The sequence below is a fragment of the Oreochromis niloticus genome, linkage group LG18 (genome assembly GCF_001858045.2).
Source record: "Oreochromis niloticus isolate F11D_XX linkage group LG18, O_niloticus_UMD_NMBU, whole genome shotgun sequence".
Taxonomy (NCBI): domain Eukaryota; kingdom Metazoa; phylum Chordata; class Actinopteri; order Cichliformes; family Cichlidae; genus Oreochromis; species Oreochromis niloticus.
The window spans coordinates 5,655,617-5,680,190 of record NC_031982.2 but is presented as its reverse complement, the minus strand read 5'-3'; the positions used below and the strand labels follow the sequence as shown (position 1 = coordinate 5,680,190).

Sequence of the window (24,574 nt, the reverse complement as noted above, 5' to 3'; positions counted from 1 at the left end):
TAAAGCGCGCCCTTACATGCCTCCCCATTTCTCACAGTGAGAAAAGCACATTTCAAGTTGGAGGAAAAGAACAAAAACAACAAGCCTATAAAGAGGGGGGAAGTGGGTGAATCATTCAAGAACGTCACCCCTCTAATAACCAATAACTGGAACCTGTTTGTTCTCCTCTGTATTGCTGTGATTTGCTTTGATAATCAAGGCCGTTTTCAGTGTTGGCTCCACCAGTCATTTAATTTCTTATCGGAACAACTGTGTGATTGACCAGCTGTACAGACCTTTACAAACTGGCTACTTTTATATCAGGTATGAATTCAGAGTTGGATCCAAGTCTTACTAAACATGGTGGTCAAACACGGCTGTACAATGTTCTACACTTGATTATGGTTTGGATCTTGATATTGATTAGTTTGATACTAGCACTGTTTAATGCTGCATAATTGGAGCTGGTGCCGCTTCAGAGGCATTGTAATCTGCAGTAAAGCTGAGCTTCTAATCTATGACTCAGCTGCTGGTCATGTTCCAAATGTTGCTTTCCTCATCAGTTTGGTTTTCCGTTATGAACTCATGTTAAAATGTATGCCACTAAAGTTAGCGACTAAAACTGATGCATCAGTAATTGGTTGACTTCTGTTGCTAAGGATGGAAGACGAAGGTTTTTCGGATAATGGAAAGTGTTTTGATTGAGGTTTGTTTGCCCTTCGTGAGGTTAGAACTTGCCAGGCCTCGACTCAAAAACTTGAAATCTGTTTTGAACCCATCCACTTACATCCCAGTACTGCAAATGAGGTTTATAAAAAAAAAAAAAAAAAAAAAAAAAAAAAAAAGCCCATCCCAAATATCAGTCCAGCTCTCTCCACAGCAGCCAGCTGAGTCTTGTTCAAGTTCCTCTGTGTTTCTTATCCCACTCTTATTTCCGAGATGAAAAGCAGATTCTGTTGCTTCTGTTTTGTAGCCCGGCACTGGCTCTCTTCACTGGAATCTGACGATCACAACTCTTTAAGTGTCAGGTGTCTTTGTAGCACCACTTTTCTTTATACCTGAGAAGAGAGGGAGAAATTGTGTGTCTTTATATATGTGTGTGTGTGTGTGTGTGTGTGTGTGTGTGTGTGTGTGTGTGCGCATTTCATTGTCATGCCAAGGACAAGCGGGCTTGCCCCGTGCCAAGTGGTGCCAAGCCAGCTGGCTGTCGCTCATGCTTTTGTTTTGTGCTATGCTCAGTATTCAGCCCACAACATGCATTGTTGTGAGGAGTCTTTCACTCACTCTCCCTCCCTCGTAGTCCTCCTTCGCGTGTGCGTTTCTGCATGTGTGTCCTTTATGGCCGTGACCTTGATGTGGCATAAACTAGAAACACAAGTGAGCCAAAAGAATTAGAAATCAAACACCGCTGCATGTAATTGCCAGCTTAGTTGCCACTGGTGTTTAACTTCGGACATACAGTACCTCTGATTTCTGCTCGTGCTACACCAAAGAGGTGAAAGGTCATGTGTGACTTAAATTGTGTACAGAGTATTAACACGAGAAGCTATGAAATAACACATGCTTCTTCAGTGGCAGTGCTAGAGCACTATAGTAAACTTTTCTCAGTTCTTGACTGTAAGCAAAGTAAACTCCACATTTCGTGTCACCATATTTAAAGTTAATAAAAGAAAAGAGATTTGGCACCTGAAATATATACATGTGTTAGCTCTTCTACAAAGAGTCAAATGTGGTCAAAAACATCCAATTTAAGCACATCAGAGTCTAAACTCCAACCATGCGACACAGTGAAGGTCTCCTAGTCACACTAGGAGAAAACGGTGATTGGAGATTGCAGCACGACCAAAATTACTGTGACCGTGTGCAAAGCACATGTGATCTGGTTGCCTTCGAAGACCAGGACCAGGTCTGGGACCATTCTTATTAACTCATCAGCTTTGAGCTCAAGTTTAGAGTTCTGCGGGAAATCTACGTTCCTCTTGTGGAGTAACTGGAAACTCCTTTTATCCCTACAGTGCAGAGATAAAAGGCAGTGTAGGGTTCCGTAGGTTGTTACAACGTAGGGTTAAAATGAGTTTCCTGTTATTGCGCATGTATTGACTAAGATCTGGTGCAGAAGTATAATTCAGGGGTCAGTTGTCAGGGGATTGTTTGATTGTTGGGATTTTCTCTCTATTATAGCCCCTTTCCACTAATACCTACTCTGCTTCTCTCAAGGTTATTTTTTAGTACCTGGTCCGCTTGAGTTCCAAGCGAGCTCGTTCATTCTAAAAATGTGACGTATATAGACTGCATGCAAGTCTATATCGGGGGCAATCCCCCCGAGTCTGACAGAGTCGGGGGCCACAAAATCCACAGACCGAGCAGCAGGTACACCATCACCTCAACGTCCTCCATTGTTGTGTTGTTTGTGTTGCATACAAATGATGTCACAGGACTTTCAGCCGCGTTGCTATAACAATCCCCAGCATGTTTGGTGGTACTCAATTATTATGGGTAAAATGTATGGAGCCGAGCCGAGTAGGTACTAGTGGAAAAGAGACTTTATCTCAGGGTCTTTATCTTACACTAAAGAGCTACTGCGACTGTTGTGATTTGGTGCTATATAGATAAAACTGAACTGAATTGAACTACTTACATTCATAAGAATCACAACCGGTTTTCCCACTCACAAGAAGGTTCTGTTTTTCCTCTAGTGCCATTACAGAGCATGTGGTTTTAGAATGGGAGCTACATTGGGACTACTGTTAACACTATTTCCTTTCTCACCAGCAGCCTTTGTTTGTACTAGAGTGTTTATTTCCCCGTCATGTTTTGGGTTTTACAAAGCATTATTCATAAAAAAAAAAAAATTAGGGTAAGAAACACTCTCCAAGCTAGCTAACTGGGAGCCTGATTGTAAACAGGACTGCATGTTACTGAAAAGATGTATTTATATTGTTGACTGAAGCCTTTCAAAATAAGTTGCATATCACGTTCTTTTGTGCATTGCAGTTTTAGTTATGAAAACACATCGGTCTCAGGCTTTTGTTTGATAGACAAGGAGGTTTTTTTTAAAGTGTTATGCAACAGTCCTATTTTAAGTCCTTTTTATTGAACAGCATTTAAATGCTCTGGCACTGCCGTTTCCACATTGACGCCAAAAAAACAAAACAGACTGGCTTGACAGATTTAAACTGGGGTGGTAGAAAGAGAATGTCTCAAAAGAAGTTGATTGGCTGGTTCTCCCCATGTGGTGAACCATGAGAGGATATGTTTAAAGTGTCTGTTCATTAATATTCATGAGTGAGAGTGCAATCCTGCAACCCCCTTTGCCCTCCCACCTCCTGCCGCCTCATGTCCAAAGCTGTTTTTAAATCTACATAATTTGGGTTGAAGTGCCTTTCAGATGGCCTTCCCTGTTCCAACACTTTGTGAAAACAAGGGAGAGACACACTTATTAATCAGCCTCTCATTGTATACGTCTGTGTGTGTCTGTGTCTGTGTCAGCGGTGAGCAAGTATAGGTGGCTGCAGAGAAGGAGTTACTAAGAAAGGAAAAGCAAGTTGCACAGAAGTAGAGTGAGACAGAGTTACATGTCAATTGAGATGAGGAAGACTCATGCTGAAGTTACATTATGGCTTAAAAAGGCAAAACCCGCTGACATGGTGAGATGTTGGTCAACCACAAGAGCAAACTGCCACAGTGGTTTTAGAAAACGAGATGTTGAACCTTTCCATGCGCATCCGTGCAATTAGTTATTCTCTGGTGTGTCTGATCGCTTTAAGAGAGAGCATACGGGTAATGTATCTCAACTTTAAGAGTTTTTGATTGGTTGAGCTTTTTATTTGAATGAAAAAAAACCTGTTGTACCAGTAGCCCACAAGCTCACACATACTCTGTCTATGCAGTATCCTGTAGCCCCAAACTCTGAGAGTGGACGGACCTTCTCCATGGTCTTTTTGGCCATGTCAAGTTTACATCTGTCATTGGTTACCATTAACCACACGAATGCAACTCCAGATATTGATTGGTTAGAATGAAAAACCATGGTCAGTCCCTCTTCCTCTCCTTGACCATCACCAGTAAGGCTACTTACAAGTCAGGCTGTAAGTCTTAACTGAGCCAAATCTGCATTCACACCTGAATTTTTTTTATTCTAATTTCTATTTATTTATCTATCTTTGGCCTCACAATCAGTTGCAAGACGTTGCATGACATCTCCAATCTAATATCTATTATACTTTGTCCAAGTGGAAACCCAACATCATTCCTGTTACTGAAGTCCATTTGAAGTCTGCGGCTTGGGTCACATGCATAGTTGGTGCATTGTAATGTAAAGTTGGCATGGTCTCAAAAAACAGACAGGCAGGCAGATACCGTGCCTCACACTCAACGTCTCACGGCAAAGTCACTGGGACTCAAGCATACCCTAGCAGACTAAACGAAAGCTGGTAGAGCTGGAGTCGTTCCAACTGCTTGAGAAGAAGCTCTCTGGTGAGCAGCTCGGTGACATCAAGAAATGCCACAGCAGCAACCTGTGGACAAATGTGATACAGGAATGGCAGTTGCTAGGTGATTAACAGCTGATGAACTTTGAAAGTGAGGGTAAGGGAGGGATCTAATGGAAGGGGATGTGAAATGTTTGGGTGGCTTCACTCAAAGAAAGTTTGTTAGAAACACTGAGTTATTCTTTTGTTTTTGAGATTTGCTCACCATGATGCAGTCCATCTACTCTGTGCACTCTATTTAAAAAGATGAACATGTGAATTACACTCAAACAGGCAGCATGTACATTACATTTTAAACAGCACAGGATCCAGAATAGAGCCCTGGGGGATTCCATATTATAAAAATATGTAAAAGTGATTAAAGGTCTATGCCTTCATCAAGTGCTAAAGGGAACATACAGCCATTTGTACATTCCCTTTTTGCAGAGTACAGTCACAGATTAAATTAAGCTAGGCCTTCAGTTTTTCAACAGTTTTTCTGAAAGCATTTCTTTCAGAAAATTCGCTGAAGCGTAAAAGAATGTAGGTCCAGGTTGCGTTTCTTTAAGACATTTCACAATAGCAGTTTTCATTGCCAGAGGGAAATAGCAGAGGGTAGAGGACGGCTGACAAATACCTGCTCTTGATTTTCTTGACAACTGAACACTCTTAAAAAGCTTGCTGCAGGTCTGGGCCCGGAGAAGAAGGATTTGAGCTGAGATTTATTTTTTAGCCACTGGGAAACATAGATCTGTCCTTTCACGTTGCAGGGAGTTTTTTTTCTCTCCCAATATTACATTTATAATGATCTGTAATTTATATAAGCTTTGTTTGAATGAAAACCTTCTATACTAGCAGTCCACATGCTCACATGCATTCTGTTGATACGTTGTTATTCTCAGCCCTGCGTTGTCTGTACGGAGCCATTTGGAAGGTTTGCATCACTGTTGGTTCAGTCTTAACCCATCCCTGCACTGTGTGAATCCAAGCTATTGTGATGGGTTGGTGTGTGTGTGTGTGTGTGTGTGTGTGTGTGTGTGTGTGTGTGTGTGTGTGTGTGTGTGTGTGGTGCCATACTGAGTGTGGCCAGCAGGTGTGCTCCCGATCTCTCCTATCTGCCCTATATTACCAGCTTGGAGGAAAATGAATGAGACCCTCATAATGAAGAAAGCAGAGCAAAGGGAAGTGTAATCTGGGAAACAGTTTTTCAGAGCATGCTGATGGAGAAAGGGGGGACAAGACGAAAAAGAGCAATTGAATGACTGAATGGAGGAAGTGAGAGAATAGTCTGCCTGGCATTGTGTGTTCCTCAGTGTGTGTCGTAAAGGTCTGTGTCCCTTTCTCGCACCCCAGTTCTCTCTCTCTCTCTGTGTGTGTGTGTGTGTGTGTGTGTGTGTGTGTGAATGAATGTCTAGTGATTGGAAACCTTTTTCTTTTGTAAACTCAAGTCCCTGCCAGAGAGCATTGTGGCGCATTGTTTACCAGCCTCCACTTCTTTGTTCTGCCTCTCTTTCTGCATGTGTGTCTGCGCGCGTGTGCACGTACTTTGTGTATTCTTGTGACAGTTGACATTATCAGATGATTGCTCCCACGGCTCAGCTGTGTGTGTTCACGCACAAGCATGCCTGTGGTTGTGTATATGACGGCAGACATTATTGGATTGCTGAGTGTGTGTGTGTCCATGAACAGCTGCATGCTTTTGTGTGTCATGGTCGACATTACTGCATGACTGCCGGTGTAAATGTGTGCTTGTTTTCCATTCGAACGTGGCTTGTGGTTCGACACTGAAACGAAGAGTAAGAGTTACCTTGTGTGTCACACATGGTACTGCTGGAGCTGAAAATCTAGTGCAGGGGTAGGCAACCTTTCTGATGGCGAGTGCCATTTAAAATTTCCTCAGAAGTCAGTGTGCCATATGATTGCATTAGCAATAAATTTAATAACGCTCTATATGAACAGTTACACATTATATAGAACCACTTTATAGAATTATATTTGTTTGCAGATGTTGGCAGCTATCAGCGAATAGTTATCAGCTATTTTGAAACAAAAAAAAGACACTTTTTATTCATAACAAGAACTCCATAACAGCAAATGAACTGTACAACAGAAAATACAAATGCTATTTATGGTCTCCTCACAACAATGATAAGAAAAATAAACTGGGCCAATATGGCATGTTTGATAATACAGAGACACACATGTTAATGTGATCTCTGGTCTCCGAGTGTCCAGCATTCAGACGGCTATCTGAGGACACTCATGTGAGAGAAAATCTGCTCACACAGATATGTAGAGCCAAATACTGTCAATAAGGCCTCTGCAATGTTCTGAAGACAGTTAAACTTGTCAGGTAGTGATGTCCAGCAGGTGAAAATGCAAGCTCCATGAACATGCACAGCTGTAGATTCCAGCTGCTTCGATGTCGTGTTAACTGTCATTAACTCAGCCAGTTAATGTGAGGCAAATCTAGCTGCTCATTAAAGATTTCTGGTTTGATCAGAAAATAAAACATTGGTCCATACACCTGAAAGTCCCAAAAATGCATTGTGTCTCGAGTCTACGGATGTATCCGTGTATCTCCGTGGTGCTGATGCTGTGATGAGCGGAAAGCTCCTGAAGCTTTTGAAGTGTCGGAATGTGGAAAGCTAACAACGTCCCTCTTACCAGTAGGCTAAGTTATTTTTAGCCAGTTACAAATTTAATCTGATAGCTGGAGTTGTTAGCTAAGATACCGTCATTAAGAAGAGGCACAACTAATGTGTCTATGCGAGCTGATTTGCCATGTGCACTGCTGGCGCGGCCATTTATTTTTTGATGCACCTTCTCAGATTAATTCACTGCGTGTCGTGCCCAGGGCTGGACTGGGACAAAAAAAACGGCCCGGGCATTTTGACTAAAGACCGGACCCCCAGATATTAAAGCCATAAAGCCTTTGAATGAAAACAAACGCTGTTGTGACAGTGATGTAGTCTTGTTGGTATATGTATGATTTCTATTCATTTTAGGTCAGATAAAAACTTTGTTTGTAAGCTTCAGATAATTATTTAATAACAGCCAGACATTTTAAATGAGAATAAGAAAGAAAAGTATTTCTTTGTGCCCCCCTTTCCCTGTTAATGCCCTACCTGCCCCCCTGGCAAAACTTTGCTAGATCCACCCCTGCACAGTTACCAGCTGTCAGCTACATAGAAAAGGATCCTGGTGTTATTTGTCTCTCAGAAACAGTTCATAACTTCCCTTCAACTCATCCATCTCACTTAAAAGGTAAACCTGTTTCTCCATCACCTGTTCAGCTCTGATGATTCAGTAAGGACATCTCCTGGTTTCATCTTCATGTTTCCCTCTCACCAGATATCCAAACCGATATCATGACCAGCAGCTTTTACAGCTGTGGCTCCAGCAAACATCAACTCATACTAGAAATTAATATTAAATAAATTCTAACAACAGCTGACCAAGCTTAAACGTGCTGCTGTTGTTTAGTGTGACATCCGGCGGTTTCCTCTTTCTGGCGCAAAGTGGGCGATAAACAAACAAGAGAGACGATCAGCTGATCATTGATCAGTTTCATGATTAAAGTAGAAACAGGAGAGGGAGGGGGAGAGAATGAGAGGAGAAGAAGATGCAGCTGTGCAGCGTAACGACAATAACTCCAGCTTTGTGTCTTTTCCATTCTAGCTGAAGTACGGGACAAACTGTGTTCCTTCTCAGCTCAACATGAAACGCGTAATATTTTCTCTGAATGCTGGACGATTCCGTTTGTACGGGACGGTTGGCAACTCTACTAACTAACCTTATGAATAAAATAAAGTTCACTATCAGTAACATCACAGCACCCACCCAGCTGTGTAGAAACTCCGTCATGCTAGCTAGTACGCAGTACGAGTTATTGTAACTGACGGTAAAAAGTCAGCACGTCAAAAATAAACTACACCTAAACTTGGTTTATATCTGACCCAGATAGACTGCAGTCATAACTTCTTATCTGAAGTTCAGTTCACCGGACACTCGGACCGGTGGCTGCCTCGGGTCTCTCCTCCTCCTGCCTCCCCTCTCCCTCATCCACCTGCTGGCCTCCACCACTTAATTTTACTGAATCTGTGGATGCTCCGCCATAGCCACCACCAAACAACTGAGTTATTTTTACACACCGACCAGCATCTGGACAATCCACCACCTTTCATTGTTTATGCCGTTACAAAAAAATTTTTTTTTTAAATCATCGGGCCACCAAGCAAAGGCCCAGGATGCCCAATGGCCAGTCCAGCTATGGTCGTGCGTGCCATCAGTTAACCCTTCGCGTGCCAACGGTGGCACGCGTGCCTAGGGTTGCCGACCCCTGCTCTAGTGTGTTGTCGTGCTGCAGGTCAACTGGTTTTAGTTGGTGGTGGCTGTTGTCTGGCTTACTTTGCTCTTTTAATCCATGTAAATCTCTAATGCCTTTTTCATTCAAAGCTTGTGCTCTGCAGCCAAACCTGAGTCAAAGCAATAGACTTGTTTTTAGATTGTAGGGTAGAGCCTAAAAATGTGTCGCAGCTGAAAGGACTTGAACACAAGGATAAGGAAAGAACTGCATTTCAAGACATTTGTAACAATTGTACATTGTGTTTGTAGAGCTGTCTCCCTGAGATGAGCATATTCATGGAATCCCCTCTCTGTTACATCATATGCTGATCCTGTCAGCTGGTTGTGGCAGATGGCTGCCCCTCCCAGAGGCTGGTTCTGCTGGAGGTTTCTTCCTGTTGAGCATTTTTCCTTCCTACTGTCACCAAAGCACTTGCTCATTGGGGGTTGTCTGTATTATTGTTGGGTCTTGGTTGTTATGACTTGCCTCTATATAAATATAACTGAACTGAATGCATAGCGAAGAGCAGAAGGAAAAAAAAACAGCTGCATGAAGCAGAATGTTTAAAGCAGTCTGAAGCTTGAAAATGTCTTGTACTTGAGCAAAGATCATTATTTCAAACCTTGGTCAGGTTTAATATGAGCATTCACCATTGTTAACAGTATGTAGCTCCGTATTTGGACAGTTTTTGTCATTTTTGGCTCAGACTTTCAGCTTTTATATAAGGAGTTTAATAAAAGAGCTGCGAAACAGTTAATGCAGTAATCTTTTAATGTATAATCCACCATGTCTAGAGTTTCAAAATAATTGTACAAACCCATGGACATAATAACACTGAACAACATAATAAGAAGTACTTTATAACTATAAATGGTCTATAAAGTTTTGCGGCTTTTGAAAGTTTGGTTGATCTCGGCCCTGCCACATGAAACTTCAGCAAAGGTTGCTGTGTTGCTGAAATAGCAGACAGTATTTTTATTTTTTTTAATTTTCTTAAACAGTGCTGCTGTCTGTGTGAACACTGTAAACCTCAGAGATGCAGCCCAGCCGCACTGACAGATGCTCCTATTTGAAATAAATAAATGAACCTCCACTGGAGGATAAAGCTCACTTTGTTAAGCTTGATCCCAGCTTTAGATGGCGGATTCAATAGAGTAGACAGCCTGTGTCCAGTATGATGCTATAGTGGCTTTGTGAACAGAGCTTGCATCATTCACACATCCCTTTTGAGGTGGTTAAGCTGCTCCCCCTCTTCTGTTAGATATTGTTTTTCTGATATGATGTTTATGGTACTTAGTTTCCACTTTTCATTCTCTTTTCATCTCTCGCTCATCTGAGAAATTGGGTTTAAATTGCAAAGTAAGCAGCCCATCTTTTGCCATCCTCCTCCCTTTTAGTAACTGCTTGCCTCACATTCTCCCCCAGCTTCCTCCACAAGGCCTCCTGGCTGTTGCCTGTCTGCCAGCCGCCTCTCACCCATTGTGGGCTAACAATGGCAGGCGAGGCCCCAGCCTCGAGGCCTGCAATGTGGACCTTTTTTTTTAGAGGGGGTTGTCGAGGTAGACGATGCTTGGGGAGAAGGGGTGTGCGCTTGCCTGTGAAAGGCTGACTCTTTGGGGGCAGCCAGTAGGGGAGGGAAGCCAAGAAAAAGCAGGTCACGCCCAGATTAAGATTCAATGTATGTGAATGTCTGCCTACATCAGCAAGCAGGCCCCGGGTACACGGTGGTGGGTGTGGGCAAGAGAAGACAGATAAGGGGCGCTTGGAGCTGGGATTCTCAGGATGTTCGGGGTGCCATGCTGGCTTGCTGGAAACATTTAAGGAAAGGGAAAACCGGGAGGGACATGAGACTAAAACTTACAAGAGTAGAAATGGAGACCTAACAGTGGATTTAGGAGAAATGCTTTTGTGGATATGGAAAGGGGAGGAGGAGGTAGCAATCAGTGCGTCTGGACCTCCTTGTTTGTCTTGTTTCAGCTGTTGTAGCTCAACACACCTTCAGGGTGTCCGTGTGTTTGTGTCCGCGCTAGGGGGAGTCTTAATGGGGCAGCAGTAGTGTCATAATTCATGCAAGACAAACCTGATTTGGTGATGCATGCTTCCTTTGTGTTGTATTTGGGGATGAGCGCAGGGGTGGGTGGCTGGGGGGTCTCTGCAACACACACACACACACACACACACACACACACACACACACACACACACACACACACACACACACACACACACACACACACACACTCCAATTCCCCTCTGTTTTGGGCCCCATCCCCATATGGTGGCTTGGCTTGATGAGAGCTTGATGAAGTCAACCAGAAGTCCCCCCACCCGTGTGTGTGTGTGTGTGTGTGTGTGTGTGTGTGTGTGTGTGTGTGTGTGCGTGTGAGAGAAGGACGTGTGTGAGTCGTAAGCTTGTATACTGGCTTGCAAGCTGTTTTTCTTTTCTTTTCTTTTTTTTGTTTTTTAATTATTATATTTCATTATTCATGTTTCATGCATGGCTGTGCATGGCGAGCAGTGATCAGCTCCACAGGGGTGGAGGCTAATCAGGGGGGTGGAAAGGTTTCTAAACTCAGATGTGGAGACGGTCCAACAAAACCACAAATGTCATGACCTTTTGTGCGAGACAAAATCGTTCCAGTTTTTTTCCAACACAACTGAAGAAAATCTTCTCGCAGAACTTGAAGCTGAACGTAACTACAGGGACTATTTATTTTCTGATTTGCGAAAACCTACAGCGCCAGCAGGGATTGAACCGAGTCCATGTCTGAATTTCTTTTGTTAGGATAGGAGCCTCAGCAGGACTAGCTTGTTACTATGGTAAATGGGCAACCGAATTAACCAGTAAACCAGCAGCACTCACTTTTATTTCCCCCTGGCTTGCTCAGATCCAAATTCAGATTCTTTGAATCTTAACATCTAAAATTAACTGACACGACTGGCTTCAAAGTCGGAGCGTTTTTGCACCGTTTTTGTCAGAATTAGAGTTGAAACACAGCAGCGTTTGCCCTGAATGCTGTTGACGTGCTGTACTGTACTATGCAAAGCATCAAAAACTTATTTAATTATTCATACTGTGTGTGTCTAGTTTTTGCTTTTGGGGTTCTTTTTGCTAATTTTGTGCGCTTGTGTATCCAGCACACTTTGCTTCAGAAGCTCCATGAGAGCGTGGCATGTGTTTGACAAGCCTGGGTCAACACTCACCACTTCTAAAAGTTACTTTTGCTCAGCCTTCAGACGCCGATCTGGCAGCTCCCGTCACACTTTTGGCTTTTTAACCGTACAGTAAACAAAACGCACAGATTAATAAAGCTGGATTTGTATTTGAAATGTTCCGCTTTGTGCTCAATTGTGTTTGTGCGCTAGCTACAAATGCTCGGCTTTGTGCCTTCGTTCCTTCTGTGTGTGCATACACAAACAGCATCACAGCAAGCTTTTTCTTTCCCTTTCTGTTTTTTTTTTTCTTTTGCCACCCCACCGTTCCTTGTGTTGTGTTCGCCAACTCAGAATGGAGCCATTTTGTCTCCTTCAGTTCCTGAAATGAAATATAAGCCTCTTAAATGCATACTTATCTTGCCCTGCAGACTGTGCATGAAGAACAAATACACACACACACACAACCACACACACAAGCTAAAGAGGCATTGTGATGCCAGCCCTTGTTGTTCCTAAGACAGCCGCTGCATGCATATGGCAGATGGTTGTTCCTTTGCTTTGCATGCCGCCATATTAAACAAAAACCGTGGCTAAGGCCACAGCAGGTTTAGGAAAAGGGCAAAGTGCGCAGGGAGACTGAGAAAGAAGAGACAAAAGGGCAACAGAGGGAGAGACGCAGAGAACAGCCTCTGCATACGTAAACATGAGCAGGAAACCGTGCTTGTTTAAATGTGCGCGTGCGTGCATTAATACTACGTGTGTAGCTTACGTAGATGCACACATTTTTATGAATTTACCTTAAAGTATGACACGAGTATTCACAAATTTTGCCACAGGCGAAGGTTGACTATATGCCTGTAGCCCATATATGTAATCCAAATCATAAGTCCAACATACCTGTGCTGCATGTGTACACGAGTATATACAGAATGTGTATATGTCAATGGTAACTAAAGAGTGAATCCAGTGCAGTAACAGGTGTGTGTGTGTGTGTGTGTGTGTGTGTGTGTGTGTGTGTGTGTGTGTGTGTGTGTGTGTGTGTGTGTGTGTGTGTGTGTGTGTGTGTGTGTGTGTGTGTGTGTGTGTGTGTGTGTGTGTGTGTGTGTGTGTGTGTGTGTGTGTGTGTGTGTGTGTGTGTGTCCCATTGTGCGTGGCTTTGTTTTCAAAAGCAAGTAGAGAAGGGAGCAGACCGTTGTAGTTACTTTTTTTTTTTTTTAAATAGCCTTAAGTTGTAGTAAAGTACCTCTGTAAGTTTTAGAGGTGTCACAGCCAGTTTATGGCAAGATGTTCTTTTACAAATGAGAACATTTGGAAACCAGTCCAATCAAGGAAGTAAACCATTTCATCTTCTAAACCAGCCAATCAGACAACATTAGGCCAGATTTGGCTTGTTTTTAAAGGGGAAAAATCGTTTAATTTCAGTTCAGACACATGGTAAAGTGTGTGTGTGCGTGTGTTAGAAGCAGGTGGAATTAACTGAATTTCTGTACAATGGGTTTCACAGGAAGTGGCATGGCTCCCCAGACAAATATTTACTAGCAGAACAGATACGAAGGAGGCTGTTTGACTGATTTTTATTTTTTTTTGTAGCCTTCAGGCATGTCCCCACTTTAGATTGCACTGAGCAGCTTATTTACATATTCAGTTCTGAGTGGCTGATATGACACTTGGGTGCTTTAGTTTCTGTGGGAATCTACGCAAGTCTGACATGAGGTGCCACCCAGTGCGCTGTGGGACGCTTGTGTAAAGGGAAAATTTGCTTTGCATCCTTGCAACTCCGATGCCTCGTGTGGCTGGTTAGTCCCTCTACGGCGTCTGTGGCTCTTCTCTGTGCGTGCACATCGATCAGTCATAGTATTAAGACCACTTCATTATGGTACCTGTTAGTGGGTGGGATGTATTAGGGAGCAAGTGAACATTTTTGTTATCAAAGTTGATGTTAGAAGCAGGAAAATGCAAGGCAAGTGTAAGGATTTGAGCGAGTTTGACAAGAAGCCATATTGTAAGGGTAAGACGACTGGGTCAGAGCATCTCCAAAACCGCTGCACTTGTGGGGTGCTCCTGGTCTGCAGTGGTCAGTGTCTATCAAAAGTGGTCCAAAGAAGGAACAGATATACCAGCTACCTAAGCATTGTTCCAGACCATGTACACCCTTTCATGGAAACGGTACTCCCTGATAGCTGTGGCCTCTTTCAGCAGGCTAATACGCCTGCCACAAAGCAGAAATGGTTCAACAATGGTTTGAAAAGCACAACAATGAGTTTGAGGTGCTGACTTGACCTCTGAATTCCCCAAGTCTCAATCCAATCAGGCATCTGTGGGATATGCTGAACAAACGAGTCCGATCCTGAGTTGGGAGGTGCAGGCCCCACCTCCCAACTTACAGGACTTGAAGTATCTGTTGCTTCTTCTAACCCAGATTTGTAGGCTTCACCACATGCAAGCAAGTGACTTGACTCACTAAGTGTTTGCAGTGTGATAAATTGCTTTTGCTCAGCCCTTTGTAAGACAAGGCCACAGCACAGTAATGCCGCTATGCTGAAACAGTGCAAACAACAGGCCACAACAAAACTGTGCCTTCCTTATCGTTAATGTAGCCTTGAGTGAACTGGGAACGCTTCAGCGTATGACACTGTACTAAAGCCCTTTAACTCTTCTTCACCTCCACACAGTTTCAGCTTTGTCTTCCCCACAATGGTTGTGTGTGCATGTGTGTACGTGTGCATTTCTGCTCTCAGGTTTCTGGTCCTGTATCCTCCTGAAAAGCTGAAAGCACCATTTATAGCGTTTCTCCTCGCCAAGTAACCTTCGTTCTAGTGTCGCTCACAATGCTATGAATCAACCAAATGACTCTCCATTAAAAAGCGGAATGTGTTAGTCTTGAAATGGACCGCTTCAGCTTGCTTTCAAAGTAGACAAATCGAGTCCTTGATTGAATTTCACGCACGTCAAGCAAAGGATGTCAGCCATCCATCCACACAAGCTTTTATCTCAGTCAAGATGGCTCTAAAATAGCACGCGCATGCTCTGCCTTATGTGTTCTTCCTCATTCTGATGGTTGTGACCGGTCTTTGTCTGTCTTTATCTCTTTTCGGCAAGTATTTTGCAGAACACGCTCGTCCCTTCAGAGCAATCCAAGTGCTACCTCTCCTCCCCCTGAATTTCTTCTCTTCGGTTCCTCAATTTTTTTTCCCTCCGTCTTTCTTTGTTGCCCTATGCTCAGTCGGGTTGAGGACTCGTCAGCTGATTTCCACCCTCATCTGTTCTGTCAGATCTGCATTTTTTTTTTTTGTTTTCACAGTGACACATCAGCTGAAAAGGACTTGATTAAACCTTTCTCTCCCACTTCTTTCTCTTTCTTCCTCTTTTTCTCTTCCCCCCACAAGTTGCAACAGAATGGAGCAAATCAGGGAATCAATTCAATGTAATCATGACAAATGAGTCCCGGCGGTTCGTGTGCGTTTGTGCGTGTGCGCGCTTGTGTCTGTGTGTGCGTGTGTGTGTTTGGGACAGAGCTGCTGGGAAATCACAAATGAATCAATCAGCTGTTATCACATCAGCAAACACTGCAGGAGGGAGGGATGGAAGGATGCATGCGTGAATGATGGATGGATGGATGGTTTGATAGGCAGAGGGGAAGAGAAGATCGTGTGTGTGTGTGTGTGTGTGTGTGTGTGTGTTGTGCAAAGATAGATGGCAGGTTGAAAAGATCGTCGTGTGTGTGTGTGTGTGTGTGTGTGTGCGTGCGCGGGCAGGAGGGGGGAGCTGTGTTAACCTTGGAGCTGTCAGAACAGATGGGAAATGGGGAGGGCCACAGGCTCAGAGGGATGTGTTGTCTGGTGGAGGAGGACGGATCCTGGGCTACTTTAGGAAAAGGGGAAGTAAGATGGCACAGGGGGTGAAAGGTGGCACCAACATGCATTTTTTTTTCTTTCTTCTTTTTCTACGGAGCATACTTCTGCTGACATGCAGTTTCCTGATAAAAGTTGCAAATCGCAGCCGTGTCATCACAGACCGGGAAGGAGAGTGAGAAATGACAGCAGAGGACAGTTGGCATGAAGAGACGAGGAGTTTGTGGGTGGCAGAAAAAAAAAGGAAAAAAAAAAACAATAGTTAAGATAGTTAGTAAACCAAGCTGATGCTCATCAGCAGGAAACGGTACAAGAACAGACTAGAAATGCAAGCTCAAGCTCTAAAAATGATCTGTTTTTAAATTCTGACACTACTGGATGTTTTATCTAACTTTTAATCCATGCTTCTTCATGCTTGTATGAAATGGCATGTTGTCGCAAGGCAGTTATGTTAAAAGCGCTTTAATGATAAATGGTGGTCAAATGTGGCAGGGTGCCATCCATATCTGAGCTTTTGACATTTACTTTCCAGTTTTCCTGTAAATGTTTTTTTCTGTAAGTACCGCCCAAGCAAGTCTCTCATCCTGTGGAAGCTCCGCTCTTTTGCATCGCTGTTGCCAGTGGTAGTCTGTGCCTTTGCTCTGCAGCAGCCTCCGACAGCTTGGAGTAAGCATGAATGACTGAAACACTTCTCCACCTTCTGCAGGCTCCTGTAGGAGGACCACCGTTGCTTGCTCCAGTCCGAGACGAGCCTGTTCACACAGAGACATGCTGTTTGATATGGTGGTGGACGTCCAGGGCATCTAAGCGTTGGGGTTTTTTGTTGGTTTTTTTGTTGGGTTTTTTTTGGGGGGGGGGGGAGAGATTTTCCCTTTAATTAGCCACCCATCAATATCACTCTGCCAAATGCTGCGCCTTCATTTTGACGCCCACACAGGATTACTGCACCCCATCTCCCCCCCCCCAAATTTGTTAAAGTGTTTGTAGTGTCGGCACAGTGCTTTGGGGGAAAGAAGATGAATGGAACCAAGGAAGGTCTCCTCCACAGCTTTAAAGTGCGGTGGGAGGGGTGGGCGGGGTTTTTCCCCGTCTATCTAAATCGAGGCTTTTGGTTGAATACGGCTAGGGTGTGCTTGTGTGTGAGCGCACATGCACCCGTTGGCTCGGCTCACAGCTCCATAGACCCAGCTGATTAAGGGTTAATGGCCTAGCATAGGGAGCTCTTGGCCTCCTGATTGGCTGATTTGTTTCTGTGGGTGGGGTTGTCATCAAGTGACAGATGGTGTATAACAGGGAGGCAAGGTGCAGTGGTGTGTGTGTGTGTGTGTGTGTGTGTGTGTGTGTGTGTGTGTGTGTGTGTAAAATATATACATATAATATATAGATAGCTACAGGGTGTCTCCAAGTATAATGGAAAGATGTACACTGGAGGTCCCTCCAGTCTCTTCACGCTTTGTGGTTTTTCTTACGCACCAATCATTTTAAAACTCTGCTTACACACTATAAACAAACCAACACTATTCATTCTGAAGTCTTACACACATGCTGTACATGGTGATGGAATTGTGTGTAATCCAAATTAAGTTCATATTAAGTTCATCACATTTCATCTTTCCCTTCTAGACAAGCACAGCCCGCAATCAAAGTGTTAATAACCACAAATGCCACACAAGACACACTTTTTAAAAATTTTTCTTCTTTTTTTAAAGCTTGAAAGATGTCAGTAGTAGAGTGTGTGTCTGTGGGTTTTCGGGGCAAGTGTGCCTACCTACATTAGAACAGACACGCATGCATATATGCATCCACAGAGGCATTTTTTTTTTCTCCTCTTCTTCCCCCTAAGGATTTGGCCAGATCGTTGTAGTTGGCAAAATTCCCAGTTTACACACATCACACTCCTGATTCACCTTGTTAGAAATTCATCTGTTTTGCTGATCCAGGCTCACAACTAGCATGCATGAAGTGTGTGTGTGCGTGTGTGTGTGCGAGTGTGTGCGAGTGTGAGAGAGATTAGCGATATCTTCTATGAATATCACTGAGTAGTTTGCACCGTTTCATCTTTCTGCTCAGTGTGGCATTAAGAACAAAAGCAGACAGGCTCTGAAAAGGTTGCTTTGTTCACCGTGTTTACGTGTGTTTGTGTGTTCTTGCAGACGGTCTGATGGAGCGTCTTTGTACCAAGTATTGTTGCATGCCCATCTGCTGAAGACACCCTCAGTGTCACACACAAAGGATTCTATATGTGAAAGCAACTGGGGTAAAAATGGGTACGCCAAGCAATGCTTCACCCTCCGAGGTCTGAGTCGTCATCATCGGCGATGACCCCAACTCTGCAGCCTGATTTAGATTTCTGCAGGGCATCTTTGTAGAGCTGGCGACATAACCTACTGAAGTGGCCGACATCGTTGCCCACATTTATGCATGTGCGGGTGTGTTATCTGTTAATTAAAGTGTGGTTTTGTCCCAGTGTTTTATATGCAGTACCAGCCAGCTGGGACCTTTCCCCTCCGGGGTCTCCGCTCTATGCTGTGGTCACTTTTTCGCGGCTAAAAATATATATATATAATATCATTCATTTTGATAATTTAAGCGATCTCCTTGACACATGAGTCCTCATATTGTTTAATATTTTTCCTTATGCTGAGATGATGATTGTTATTCTTTCAATGATGTACTGAAAACTGCATCGAAAAAAGTATGCACTGGACAGTGCTGAACAGGCCAGTCACAAAGTAGCTGCAGGCTGCGTCAACCTGACGTGTAGTTAGGGCGAAAGGTTTCTGAGGTATTTACAGCTGAGATGTAGCTTTGGTGTTTCCAACTGAAGAATAAATACATGGCAATTCAGAACATGTAACTTTTGCTTTCATTAAATTGTCAGCCAAAATATCAGGTTAATGTAAGATTTGAGTCACTCTCACTGCTTTCATTTCAATCCTGTTGCTTGAACTCGGAGAAATCAGGAATCACATATTTTAATAGGGTTAGGGGTACTTAAACCTCATGGTGATGACGATGTTTGGAAAATCATTTCCCTGTTTATTGCTGTTGTCTTTTTGCCCAGATCACATTTGTACTTTAAATAAAAGGCTACATAGCGAGGTTAGCTTAACATGAACCATGGAAACTGAGAAAAACTGAGTTAAAATTTGCCTGGCAATTACACACTATCATGTTTAATTTTTTGACTCTTGACTAGAAGCAATGACTTCTTAAGGAGCTCTAATTTGCTGAAGGACTGCTAGGGATTTATTCTTTTTCTTTATTCAATCCACCAGTCACAAGACTGTTAAAATCTCTCGTGAGTTTTACCTACTTTGTTGTGACGGCCGTAGCAAGGTACGACTGCCCCAGAAGTTTCTAACTTAGCCAGGTAATTAAACCTAACAATGATGAGAGAAACTGTCAAAAGATAAAGGGGCAGACAGACAGACAGACTGTGACCTGTTTGTGAGCCATTTCAGACTTGATTGAAAGTGAAAAGAGCAGCAGTGTCACCATCACAATCATCCCAGAGGGCTGAGTAACAATAGGCTTTAACCTGACAGACGTAGAAAGAATAAGGCGGGGTAGTCAGCGGCACTCCCGGATTTGGAAAGACCAAACCTCACATGCCATCAAAACTTCTCTCTTCATCTGAAATGCTAAGAGTAGAGTTTTTATAGCCAAGCACAATAGGCAGTGATGACTGACAAGGCATTGTTTAGACAGCTCAGAGGGGAAGATGGCTCTCCAAATGTTCCCCCAATGCTTTTAAGAAATGCGCTCCCCTGATTTTTGCCTGGTCTTTGGCGCTCCGCTGCGATGAGTTCAGCACTGGAAGATCAAATTTGGATTCCCTGACGCTAAGCTATGATTAGTGCAAATTGATTTTACAGGTATGTCCATTATAGAGACGGAGGGGAGGAATAGCGAGCCGTTTATGACATTTACAATATTACTGCGCTGCAAGACACCAAGATTGGTTAGACAGACGGACTCAGCGGGAGGTAGAAATTTCAACAGTTTGGAGGACTCTCCATGTCTATCACTGACAGATGCATCAGCCTCGCTCTTCCCTCTGTTCTCAGTGTCTCACTTGTCCTTCCTATCATAGTCAGATGGCCCGTTTGGCTCAGCGGACAGTTTGGTCAGTCATGTAGAGTTTTTAGATCAGTTGGTGTGTCGGTTAGTGGGCAGTATTAAGACTGGTCAGTAGGCAGTAAGCGGGCTGAATGGTTTATAGCCATCCAGGGCACTGTGTCAGATTAATGGGTGTGTTGGTATATGCATGTGGGTGGTTCAAGTGGTTTGGCCACATGTAGATTGAAAGTAGATCTGCACTGCACATACCGCAGGGGGCAACTTTGGCACGAGTGTGTTGCTACCATGGACAGTATATCAAAGATGGATGTAGGTTCTGCGTCTGAAAAGTGAAGCCAATGCAGAAATGCTTCAAACCTGGATTATTCCTAATGGCTGTCAGTAAACACATTTCAAAGTCTCATTGAGTGCAGCAGGCGGTTAATTTAGTAACTTATAGGCCCTATTGGAGTCAAATAGAGCGGAGTGTGACTGTCAACTGCCTGCTCGCCATCTTGCAGTTTTTCTTCAGTTTCTCAGTCAGATCCACCCCGCATTTTCCACATCTGCTTATAAAAGTGCAAGATGGCAAAGGCAAAAATATGAAGCTTGAACCTATTCCGACAAGACCGTGACCATCTGTCATAGAGATAGATGTCGTAGTTTGTGTCCTCTGGTCCGTCATCAGTGAGTTTGGGGTCTGTGCATACAACTGCACTTTTGTTTTGTTTCCCACACCACGTGGACTTGTCCAGAGAATTTATCACAGTTTTAAAATAAATATAACAGGAATGACTAAGCAGTCGTATTATATAGAGTCTGATCAAGTCTTGAAAGGATAAAATACAGTCCAGTAACAGTAGACACCAGGAAATAGGCTGCTCAAGAAAGTTATTAAGATGGCAAATGCACTTAGGACAAGTAAAGATGGACAGAAACATCAGCCTTTTCTCTTTCTGTCAGTTTTGAGTGTAATTAGTACACTTATACACTTTTCATACTCTGAGGTATTCAGTGTACATGTATATAGAACCTGCAGGGCAGCATAGGATTGCATCGGTTTTTTGTTTCGAGGCCTCTGAACGTTGGAGAATTGCAGTATTAAGTGTTGTGGCTTTGTGTCTGCATTTAACATGTGTAGTCCTTTGTCAGCAGCTTGGCTGTGGATTGAGATTTCGGCGTAAAGAGAAGGCTGTTGGCTTGTACATTTGAAGGATGTGGTGACTTGACCAGTTTCATTTTGGTTCAGACAGTTTTGTGAGTTGGTTGGCGAGATGATACGCGCTCTCAGTGTCGTCGTCACTCTCTTCACTCGCTCTCTCGTAGCTCCTTATCTTCCTTTGTCTCGGTGAAAGCAGTTTACAGTTGATTGGATCTGGCTATGTTTGCGTGTGTGTCTCTGTGAGCTACCTTGTGTTTGTGCTCACAGCGTTTGGTTTGGAAAAGCCTATTGTGGGATTTTTGCCAGGGGAAGGCTTAAAACAAGCTTATTAGGCCACTCCGCCATGCTGGCCCACACCCCAGAATTTAACTGTGTGTGTGTGTGTGTGTGTGTGTGTGTGTTTCCTTGTGTTTGCACCGATGTTTGTTGGTGTGTCAGAGTTTTAGTTATGTACTTACCACATAAACCACCACCACCATGACTAAAATAGCCATACTATTGTTTTGCACTTAGCTTGTTTTACATCCCCTTTATGTTTTTTTTTTTTTTGTCTCTGCCTTTTGAACTTCTAGGTGTAAAAGAAGCGGTAGGCTATGTTTTGTGACATGCACTAATCCAAAGTGCATGCATACACACACCTACACACACTCTTTACCTCATAAATAATTGACCTGTCAGAGTGAAATGACATGACAGACCAGATACTTTCCCCTCCTCATTCTCTTTTCTTCACTCAAATTTCTCCCCCTTTATCCCCATCTAACACTTGACATTAGTCTGGTTGTAGTTCCTGACTTTGTGGATATGTTTGCAACAGCTATGTTGTATTTAAAAGACTTTTTGTTTAAGCATTTAAATATGAAACAGAAGAGGATCAAAGAAGGAGCCTGGACTTACTCTGCTGCTCTTGCTTTCATCTGTATCTAGACTCTGGGTGTCACATGGGGTTAATCAATAAAATCTCATGAGTGGCTACAGTGATGTCATTCATTTCTTGTGCGGTTGTTTTTAGCCTCATGCTACTCAATTAGGTGCAGGTTTGGAACTTGTTTGTAAAATTGGCCAAATGGTTACATCGAGGCCTGAAATGCCTTTTAAAAAGTACAGGAAATGCTCATCTGCAGACAGCCGACAACAGAGGCCAGCACTAAATGGTCGGCCTGGTGTGTCAGGGCTAAAGATTAACCATGCAAAGTGGACATTTATTTTGCCAACTGCCTTACTATCCTGTGGGTGTAGGTCTGGGTGTGTATGTGAGGGCAGGAAACGATCCCACCCTAGCAACCTTCCTACTACACACGCACACACAGATGCACTGAGCCTTGGACAGAGAGACCCTGAGTATCAGATGGCTCAGTGTCCTGTTGAAGCCTGATGAAGATGTGTGTTTTGTACTCAGTCTTCACTCTGTGTTTGTAGAGGCTCAGGTTACCACAGTTTCTCCTGCCTTTTTTCCTTCTTCTTCTGCTTCTTTATTTTTTAACACAAAACTTAAACAAATTAAACTGTGTAAAAGTTGCAATGAAGTTGAATTACTCAAAAAAAAAAATGCCCGGTTGCATTTTATCATACTGTTGTAAGACCATTTAAAGCTCACCCGTCTCTTTCGTCCCTCATTTGTGTCTCTGCAGGTTTTCACCTCAGCGGCACAGTGACCGAACCCGCCACATCGTCTGAGCCGGAGGTCACCCACAAGGTAGCCATCAGCTTCGACCGGTGCAAGATCACCTCTGTCACCTGTGGCTGTGGGAACCGAGACATATTCTACTGCGCGCATGTCGTGGCGCTCTCACTATATCGGATTCGCAAGCCCGAACAGGTAATAACCACAACTTTGTGATGCTTTCTTTCCATTGGGTTAACATTCCCTAACCAAAATATGCACACACACACTTATGTTTATCAATGCTGGTTACATCACCCAAAACACAGTAGAGGCTATAGTGCCATGAATCAAAGTGGCTCTATGCACATTTTCAGCTCTGTGCTCTTAAATTTGGACTCTACTTGGGTAGCTTTGCATCATTCACCAGTCAAAATGTATCGATTACACTTTTAGGCTACCTTTGTTCCAATTGGTTCCCCTGCAAAGACACAAGGTGAGCCGCAGCTGGGTAGAGTTGCATTGCTCACAGTCAATGTTAAGTGCCTGTGATGACCATATTAGGGGATTCTGACATCATACAGAGCCAAGAGTTGGAAAAATAAACTGTCTGATAAGCTTTTGATTCACCGGGATTATTTGTACACATTAATTGAAACTTTTTCCAAGCTTAACACGAGCATCCATCACTGTGACATTATGCAAATAACTGTGCAAATAACTGAGAAATCCAATAAGACATCCACCACAGTTAATACAACGTGGCTCTACATGCCTTTGTGTCCAGATCATAGACGGAGCAAAAGATGGACGGAGTTTCCGGGTCTGAAAAGTGAAGCCTGTGCTGAAGTATCTTAAACCTCTATTCTTTTTTTTTAATGGGTGCAAACACCTCAGAAACATGACCTCTTTAAACACTTTCCTAGTAAGTTTATGGCTTCAATCACTGAATTTGATTATATATTGAATAAAACATTTAGTCCAACAAAGTGTCATAGTCGGACCTGCTCCTCTTTCGTCACATGTGGTTTTAAAACACTCATCTCGAGGCTTCAGAACACTTCATCCATCTTTTTTAATATGTTCTACGGACCAAATTAAATTCAGTTTATTAAAAACTGCTCTGAACATTCATAGTACGACTGGATAACTGTATTTTAAGGTGCATAAATCATGTCTCATGAGCTCAAAGACCAAATTATTTTTCCACCTGGGACTTTGCGTTTAGAAAACTTTACAGTAATAACATGCAGTTGACACATTGGGCACCCACTTGTGTTTGTTGCAGGTGAAGCTACGGCTGCCTATCTCAGAGACTTTGTTCCAGATGAACAGAGATCAGCTACAGAAGCTGGTGCAGTATCTGATCACAGCCCACCACACCGAGGTGCTGCCCACCGCTCAGAAACTGGCCGATGAGATTCTCTCTTCCAACTCTGAGATCAACCAGGTCCATGGTGAGAGCACAAACCACATTCCACGCCAGGTTTTCAATGCCGTAAATTCCTGACAGTCATTCGGAAAGTTACAGCTCTTTCCTTAATTCTTAAAAAGTTCTTGCTCTGTGGAGGTGCTGCCCATCCCTCTGCAGCGATATCTTCACAGCAACAGGCCACACTTAAAAGCCTCGCAACTTGAAACATGCTGCATGCCAGCCTACAGGCTGTCATACGTCAGAGCCCCTGATTACTCCGGCGAAGCAGCAAGGCAGGCTTCAAATGGCTCGTTTGATTTCTCTGTTCCCACTCTCCAGTCGCTACCTCCTCCCACTGGCAGGGGTAGGTTGAAGGAAGCCCAGAAAAAGGGACTCGAATGATGAAATGGATGCAGGAGAAAGGGAGAGATGTGTGAAGAGGAAAGGGACATTGAGAGGAGGAGACAGAAGAGATGGCACTCTGGGAAATGGAAGAGAGGAGACGGAAAGGAGAAGGAAAGATGAAAGGG

At 43.5% G+C, this 24,574-nt stretch overlaps 1 protein-coding gene across 1 annotated transcript in view; it reads left to right on the top strand.

Annotated features, from left to right (window-relative positions):
- Positions 1 to 24,574, top strand: part of zswim5 (zinc finger, SWIM-type containing 5) — a 70,152-nt gene that overhangs the window by 25,429 nt on the left and 20,149 nt on the right. The window contains exons 2-3 of the mRNA XM_003456172.4: positions 22,659 to 22,846; positions 23,919 to 24,087. Coding sequence (XP_003456220.1) covers positions 22,659 to 22,846; positions 23,919 to 24,087 — 357 coding nt within the window. The remainder of the gene's footprint in view (positions 1 to 22,658; positions 22,847 to 23,918; positions 24,088 to 24,574) is intronic.